Source organism: Solea solea, chromosome 14 (assembly GCF_958295425.1).
Source record: "Solea solea chromosome 14, fSolSol10.1, whole genome shotgun sequence".
NCBI lineage: Eukaryota > Metazoa > Chordata > Actinopteri > Pleuronectiformes > Soleidae > Solea > Solea solea.
Window position 1 is genome coordinate 1942992 of NC_081147.1, and position 9031 is coordinate 1952022.

A 9031-nucleotide genomic window follows, 5' to 3' on the forward strand; every position below is an offset into this window, starting at 1 on the left:
AACGTCATAGTATAGTATGTCATCCAAAATCACTCAAAAAAGTCATCGTATAGTATGTCGTCCAAAATATGACAAAAAAGTCGTAGTATAGTATGTCGTCCTAAATTGACAAAAAAAAGTCATAGTATAGTATGTCGTCCAAAATCACTCAAAAACGTCATGGTATAGTATGTCGTCCAAAATATGACAAAAAAGTCATAGTATAGTATGTCATCCAAAATATGACAAAAAAGTCAAAGTAAAGTATGTCGTCCAAAATGTGACAAAAAACGTCATAGTATAGTATGTCGTCCAAAATATTAAAAAAAAAGTCATAGTATAGTATGTCGTCCAAAATTATGTCGTCCAAAATTGCTCAAAAAAGTCATAGTACAGTTTGTTGTCCAAAATGTGACAAAAAAGTCATAGCATAGTATGTCGTCCTAAATCGGTCAAAAAAGTCATAGTATAGTATGTCGTCCAAAATCAGTCAAAAAAGTCATAGTATAGAATGACGTCCAAAATCACCCAAAAACGTCATAGTATAGTATGGCGTCCAAAATGACACCAAAAGGTCATAGTACAGTGTGGCATCCAAAAGGACCTGAGACGTTGTCATTATTGTCAGGGGAGGGATTTGAACTACTGTCCCCTGGTGAAGCTGGTATCCAAAATGCAGGTGCATAGACTACTCAGCCAACTGCGAGGGAGGACTAAGGGATGAACAGTATAGTATCTCGTTCAAAACGTGACAAATAGTCATAGTATAGTATGTCGTCCAAAATGTGACAGAAAAAAGTCATAGTATAGTATGTCGTCCAAAATGTGACAAAATAGTCATACTATAGTATGTCGTCCAAAATGTGACCAAAACGTCATAGTATAGTATGTCGTCCAAAATCAGCCAAAAATGTCATAGTATAGTATGTCGTCCAAAATCGATCGAAAACGTCATAGTATATTGTGTCGTCCAAAATATAAAAAAAAACGTCATAGTATAGTATGTTGTCCAAAATGTGACAAAAACGTCAGAGTATAGTATGTCGTCCAAAATCGATCGAAAAAGTCATAGTATAGTATGACGTCCAAAATGTGACAAAAACCTCATAGTATAGTATGTCGTCCAAAATCACTCAAAAACGTCATAGTATAGTATGTCGTCCAAAATGTGACAAAAAAGTCATAGTATAGTATGTCGTCCAAAATCACTCAAAAACATCATAGTATAGTATGTCGTCCAAAATTGACGAAAAAAGTCATAGTATAGTATGTCATCCAAAATATGACAAAAAAGTCATAGTATAGTATGTCGTCCAAAATTGCTCAAAAAAGTCATAGTATAGTATGTCGTCCAAAATGACACCAAAATGTCATTGTATAGTATGTCGTCCAAAAATGTGACAAAAATGTCATAGTATAGTATGTCATCCAAAATTACTCGAAAACGTCATAGTATAGTGTGTCGTCCAAAATATAAAAAAAAACGTCATAGTATAGTATGTGGTCCAAATTGTGACAAAAACGTCATTTTCGTATGTCGTCCAAAATCACTCAAAAACGTCATAGTATAGTATGTCGTCCAAAATTGCTCAAAAAAGTCATAGTATAGCATGTCGTCCAAAATGTGACAAAAAAGTCATAGTATAGTATGACGTCCAAAATTTATCAAAAAAGTCATAGTATAGTATGTCGTCCAAAATGTGACAAAAAAGTCATAGTATAGTATGTCGTCCAAAATCACTCAAAAACCTCATAGTATAGTATGTCGTCCAAAATCACTCAAAAACATCATTGTATAGTATGTCGTCCAAAATCAGTCAAAAACGTCATAGTATAGTATGTCGTCCAAAATCACTCAAAAACCTCATAGTATAGTCAGTCAGTCATCATCTACCGCTTTATCCTCCATCAGAGGGTCGCGGGGGGTGCTGTGCCAATCTCAGCTACATCGGGCGATAGGCGGGGTACACCCTGGACAGTTCGCCAGTCCATCGCAGGGCCACATACAGAGACAGACAAACAACCATTCACTCTCACACTCACTCCTATGGTCAATTTAGAGTGTCCAATTTACCTATCCCCACATTGCATGTTTTTGGACTGTGGGAGGAAGCCGGAGAACCCGGAGAGAACCCACACACACACGGGGAGAACATGCAAACTCCATGCAGAAAGGCCCTTGTTCCAACCCGGGCTCGAACACGGGTCTTCTCGCTGCAAGGCGAGAGTGCTAACCACTACACCACAGTGTGGCCCTCATAGTATAGTATGTCGTCCAAAATCACTCAAAAACATCATAGTATAGTTTTATGTCGTCCAAAATCAGTCAAAAACGTCATAGTATAGTATGTCTTCAAAATGTGACAAAAAAGTCATAGTATAGTATGACGTCCGAAATGTGATAAAAATGTCATAGTATAGTATGTCGTCCAAAATATGACAAAAACGTCATAGTATAGTATGTCGTCCAAAATCGATCGAAAACGTCATATTATAGTGTGTCGTCCAAAATATAAAAAAAAACGTCATAGTATAGTATGTAGTCCAAAATGTGACAAAAACGTCATAGTATAGTATGTCGTCCAAAATGTGACAAAAACCTCATAGTATAGTATGACGTCCAAAATTGCTCAAAAAAGTCATAGTATAGGCATGTCGTCCAAAATGTGACAAAAAAGTCATAGTATAGTATGACGTCCAAAATTTATCAAAAAAGTCATAGTATAGTATGTCGTCCAAAATGTGACAAAAAAGTCATAGTATAGTATGTTGTCCAAAATGTGACAAAAAAGTCATAGTATAGTATGTCGTCCAAAATGTGACAAAAAAGTCATAGTATAGTATGTCGTCCAAAATTGCTCAAAAAAGTCATCGTATAGTATGACGTCCAAAATTTATCAAAAAGGTCATAGTATAGTATGTCGTCCAAAATTTATCAAAAACGTCATAGTATAGTATGTCGTCCAAAATTGCTCAAAAACGTCATAGTATAGTATGTCGTCCAAAATTGCTCAAAAAAGTCATAGTATAGTATGTCGTCCAAAATGTGACAAAAAGTCATAGTATAGTATGTCGTCCAAAATCACTCAAAAATGTCATCGTATAGTATGTCGTCCAAAATGTGACAAAAAAGTCATAGTATAGTATGTCGTCCAAAATGTGACAAAAAAGTCATAGTATAGTATGTCGTCCAAAATGTGACAAAAAAGTCATCGTATAGTATGTCGTCCAAAATGTGACAAAAAAGTCATAGTATATTATGTCGTCCAAAATGTGACACTTTCTTTTCATTTCATATCTGAATCTTCTGCAGGTGCCACAATCAGATCGACATATGTTCGCCGAATCCGTGTCCTGGAGGTTTCGGCTGTAAAGTCACCGACGGCTCCATCCACTGTGACCCTCTGCCTCAGGTCGGTCACAACCCATGACAGTAAATCACCGTTTTATCTATCGTCATGTAACTCATCCAAATGTTTTCCTCCCAGAAGGTGAACCCGATGATCGGCTACTTGGAGATCATGGAGATCAGTGCCAGCGTGCTGGGACTGCTCCTCCTGGTCAGCATCTTTGTGTGCGTCAGGAAACGCTACGTTCAGAATAAGAAGAAGAAGAAGCCGGTCTGCGTCCAGGACTCCAACGGGTACGTGTTAGAAGGACATTTTATTCATAAACTCTTGATTTACACATGATAATGATGATAAAACCATTTCTTCCTGCAGTTATTTCCACTCCAGCTTGGCCAAGAACCACAAACACGAGAACCCGGAGGGTCACCACATGGAGATGAGCTCACTCGTCTGTCCTAGCAACGACCTTGACCACACGCCGTTCAGGTCGCTCCGCCCTCGCAGCCAGTCGGGCGGCGGGGTCTCCCCTCCGAAGACACAGGGGCCTGTCGTGTGCAGCGTGGCACCCAACCTTCCGGCGAGGCCGCCGTCGAGCTCCGACAACGACTCCATCAGGAAGAACCACTGGGACATGGACTATGAAGGTGAGTTTGATGGATTGATGTGATAAAACCTTTTTTGTTTCTATTCTATTTCTCTCATGTTTTCAAAAATCCTTCTCTCCGCGGCTTCTGTGAGAACCTAAGCGAGACGCCGCTTCATCTCACTGTTACACCTCAGCAGCGAAACTCACTCTCCCCCCTGCACCAAACTCCATCGAGAAAACCAGTGATTTGTACGTCACAGCGCACAGGAGTCGCCGATCCGCCGCCTCCGTATCGAACAGCAAATGTGTTATTTTGTGACTTCGGTGTTTGAAATGATTTGCTCAGATTTATGTAGGTACGAAAAAACGATGAAACGTAGCAGCAGTGGTCGAGCAGCTCTCAGGTTCCTTTGAGCTGAAATCACTGGTTTTCTGAATTGGTGTGCGTAACAGTGAAGTAAAGCAGTGAACATGTTAGATGTTAGATGGTTTACACCAAAGAAGATGTTGATTTTATGAAGTGAGCCTTTTGTTAAGTTGCTAAAAAATAGGTGGTCCACAGTGGATCTACAAGACAGAATAAATAAAAGACATAAAAGCTCACATGGGGCAATAAAAAAACAAATGAAAAGACATAAAACATGGGCAAAAGTTACAGCTGTGCAATAAAAACGAATAAAATAAATGAGAAATGTTAAAAAACCTTTATTTTCCAAGTTTCTTTATGGAGTTTTTGACCTTTAGTCGCTTTAAAAATGCCGTTTTTCTCCTGTGGCCTGTTTTTGTATAAACGTTCCCTCGTTCCTCTTCTCTGATCTCAGGTTGTTCTTCTCGTCCTCTCTTCAGCTCCTCCTCCCTCGTTCCCATTGTTCTTCCTTCACGCTCTCGTCCACCTGACATTCGCTCTCCGTCTTTTTTCCCTTTCATGTAACGGATCAATACAGCCGTGACCCAAACATCCAGCGCTGTGTTATACATGTTCACAAGACGGATGAAAAGAGGCGCTTGTCACGCCGCCGTTCCCCAGACAACGTCAGCCTGACGGGTCGTTCATCTGCTTGACCTTATCTCAGAGATTAAAGGACACATTCCTGTAGTTTCCTCAATTGTTAGCCGGCTCGTTGCCAGGGTTGGCGTTGGCGATTTTATTCAAAGCTGTGACCTCGGGACAAAAGATGTTCTGTGGCTGTTGACCAGAGCAGATGAAATGATCAACAACAGAACGTCTGCTTAGTATATTTAAAAACTCTTGTACTTAAACACAATTTACACAATTAAATTGGTTTTATGGCACTTTTCCACAACACAGACCCAGCACGACTCATTTTTTCTTCTTCTTCTCCATCAGTGATAGAATCTGGTGTTTTTTTTAGTTCCTGCTCTGACGAGGTTCAGCTGAGACTGCCGGTCACTGATTGGTCAGAGAGTGTCGTCACTGAAGAGTCACGAGCGCGGCGTCCGACACGAGAATCACAGCGACCAATGTTCAACTGTAGAGCAAAGTGAAAAAGACTTAAAAATCCTGAAAACATGTGTTCATCTCCAACATTTAGCAAAGCAAATGTGTAAAATGTTAATATTTAACAGAGGCCTTTACAGCTTTGGCCGGCACTGCTCTTCAATTGTCTGCGATAAGCTAGGTATTAAAGGGTTAAAAATCTCTTTTCGCGACACAAATAACCTTAAATACAAACTAAATAACCACCAGCCAAAGAAAGAAAACACATTAATGATGAGATAAATACGTTTAAGTACTAACTTACATGTTTTTTTCAAAACAATAAGAGAAGGAGAAATTAATATCTGCCAATACGCTGATGATACGCGAATGTACAACACCAATCCCATGATATCAACAGACTACGGGTTTAAAAGGAAGGAAAGATCCTCTTCATATGTGCAAAACCTGGATTATAATTTACAGATAAAAGAATAAATATAATCTGTCAATACTGACCTAACTGTTCTGTCAATCCCTTGTTTCCTGTCTCTCCAGTCTACCCTGCAGACCCCGACTACTATGGCCGCCCGCCAGTCCAGGAGTTCCCCCAGTTTGACATCGTCGAGGACACGTACTCCAACTCCACCGTGGATTCACGGAGGAACTCCCGGTTCGGCGGCTTCCCGTTCCCACTGGACCGCTGCGACCGCCGCGCGCCCCTCCCGCCGTGCTACAGCAACCAGAACCTGGACCAGTTCCTGGGCCCCGACGGGCACCCGCTCCCCAGGTCCCAGTGCCCTAACGAGTACACGGCCATCAGCTACTATCCCACCCAGAAGACCCGCAGCCTAGACAGCGTCTCGGGAGGATACAAGAGGCTCAGCATGCGCCTGAGCGTCGCCATGCCGTCCTACGCAGAGCAGCCCGACCCACAACAACCGCCGCCGCCAAACGCTGCCCAGCCTCAAACGAGACCCACCGGTCAGAACCCGCGGAACTATGACGGGTCCAGCATGGTGGGCAGCGATTACGGGAGCTGTGAAGAGGTGATGTTCTAATACCGAGAATCCCCGAACAAGCACAAGTGCAAACCAGCCGTCCACCGTCCTCCAATCTCAGGCAGCTTTGTGTGCAAGTCCACGTCTCAGACGGAGATGAAAGAGATTTATTTCCATTTGTTTGACTTCTTGAAAGCAGTGCAGTCAGAACGCCTGTGTTACCTCAGCAGAAGAAGAAGTTTGGGCAGACATCCGTCTCGTTAGTCTGCCGCCGTCGAGAGGACTCGTTAAGTCGTAGTTTTTAAATTGTGTGCAGTATTACAGACTCGACTGTGGGCCGTTTCAAAGTCAAAAAAAGGCAAAACTTTTTCTTTTTCAAGCCTCAACAAAGGAGAACGTGTTTTCTCCTCTGAAAACAACCACATCTGGCACATTTCACTTCACAAATCCACCTGTCAGACTCAAAGACACGAGTTTAAGCACTGCCAGACTCTGATATCAGTGTGCACTGTATGATGTGAGTGAATGTATGGGAGAGCGGGCGGAGGAGGAAAACACTGTTACCATGACAGTGTGACATTCTGCCCACACTGGCCGCGCACAAATGTCTCTGTGATGAAATCCCGATAAAGAGCCGAGACGCAGATGTTCGTTCCACTGTGTGACGAGCGAATCCAGGGCTTGAAAGTCCTGCTGATGCATGTTTGTGTTCCTGTGAGAAGTATGTGCTCGTAAAAGTGAAAATGACAGAAAAAGAAAGGTATAATGGTTTAGTTCAGGGGAGTTTTGAAGTGTGTTTGCCCCCTGCATCAAGAACCAGCAGCTGTTTACTCCTCGCACCAAAGTCCATAGAGAAAATCAACGATTTTAGATCACAGCACACAGGAGTGGTTGATCCACTGCTGCCTCCGTCACTAAGTTCTTATGTGTTATTAAGTAAATTCTGTGCTTAAAATCCTTTGTTCAGATTTACTTCAGTAACAAAAACTGACCACGCGAGGCAGCAGTGGACCAGCAGCTCCTGTGTTCCCAAGAGCTTAAATCCCTCATTTTCTCTATGGACTTTGGCGCAGAAGAGTAAACTCTAACAAACTTCAGTTTTGTGTTGGAAAAATGCTGATTTAGACTTTGCAGATTTAAGCAGGTGTAGAGTTTATGAGGTTAGTGGCTGCATCGGTTGTCTGAGAGCACACACACCGACAACCACACTTCAAAAAACCTGAACTATCCCTTTTTTAAAGTGCATCTGACATCAGGCCACGATTGAGCTCATTTCACTCACTCATTCATCAGCTCACTGTTGTTTATTGTTGTCGTCTGTTACAATGAAGGGGGCTGGATCCTCAGAGAGAAAAAAGAAAGAAACACATAAACATTAGTCGATGTAATTTCAACTTTAACAGAGTTTAAACTGTTTGTTCCTGTAAATTCTGCAGATTTTTAAAGTGGTGATTTTAATGTGCGAGTGTGAACAAGATTACAGTGTTTTCATGGACATGTTTTCTGTGATAAATGGAACCCTGAATGTGAAGTGGTGTCTGCAGGAGTGGAAAAAAAATATATCTATGCAGTCGTTTTAAATGGTTTAATGCGCACACTTCACATAAAAGAGCTTTGCTGCATATTTAAAAAAAAAAAAAAAAAAAAACCCAGCTATTTAACCGCAAAATAACAACTTATTTTACCCCAAAAAAACATGTAATTATACGAAAAGCGGCAATTCTTAATTTACTTTTCCCAAAAACACATATGTTACTATGTGCTTACAAATTTTCTTTACTTTTTTAAAATATTGTTGCTAAGACCAAGGAAATTTCTTAAGTACGTTACAAGTGTTAAGAAAAAAACACAAAACAATTTCATGGTCTAAACATTTCATGTGAAAAATAAAAAGATACAACAAAAGAGAAAAGTGTTGAATCAAAACTATGCAATTACGATGCAATTTGCTAATGAATTATATTTGTTTAATTTGGTCAAATTTCATCTCCTCTTTATTCAAAATTGTAAAAAGTAAGAATTACCTGCAGCATCATTATTGTTGTTGTTGTGGTCGTGTGGGTAATAGCAGATCATTTGTGTTTGTGTTTATCTGAGAATTTTTATTTTCTTGTACAGAAACAGATGATTATTATCTACAGATATTGTGTTGTGTTGTTGTACAGTGTGTAGCTGTGGTTCTGCTGTTGTTTGTGACTTCACTTGAATGTATGTCAGCCTTCATTCATTCATTCATAAAGTTTATTTTTGTATTAATGTGGGACACCTCCCCCCATGTTTTGCTCTGTTGTTTCTCTGTGAGAGATTTTTTTATTTCTGTTTTTGTTGTTTTTGATAATGTAAAGAGAATATGAATAAAGATTATTATCTTCTATCAACACTGAACAAACCAGACTGAGAGGATTTGTACAAAAATACTGGAACTTCAACGACAAACGCCACAGTAACTGCTAATGTTAATGCAACATTGTCTGGCATCAAACACTGGTGTCGTAGCATGTGGCTACATTAGCTGCTAACATCAAACACTGGTGTCGTAGGATGTGGCTACATTAGCTGCTAACATCAAACACTGGTGTCGTAGGATGTGGCTACATTAGCTGCTAACATCAAACACTGGTGTCGTAGCATGTGGGTACATTAGCTGCTTACATCAAACACTGGTGCTGTAGCATGT

At 40.5% G+C, this 9031-nt stretch overlaps 1 protein-coding gene across 2 annotated transcripts in view; it reads left to right on the top strand.

Annotated features, from left to right (window-relative positions):
- fat2 (FAT atypical cadherin 2) overlaps positions 1-8743 on the top strand; it is a 97736-nt gene extending 88993 nt beyond the window's left edge. The window contains exons 26-29 of one of the 2 annotated variants that reach the window (XM_058648940.1): positions 3293-3392; positions 3468-3622; positions 3702-3973; positions 5912-8743. In XM_058648940.1, coding sequence (XP_058504923.1) covers positions 3293-3392; positions 3468-3622; positions 3702-3973; positions 5912-6414 — 1030 coding nt within the window. In that variant the 3' untranslated portion in view covers positions 6415-8743. The remainder of the gene's footprint in view (positions 1-3292; positions 3393-3467; positions 3623-3701; positions 3974-5911) is intronic. The other variant, XM_058648941.1, reaches the window with a different exon arrangement.
- Positions 8744-9031: the final 288 nt, after the last annotated feature.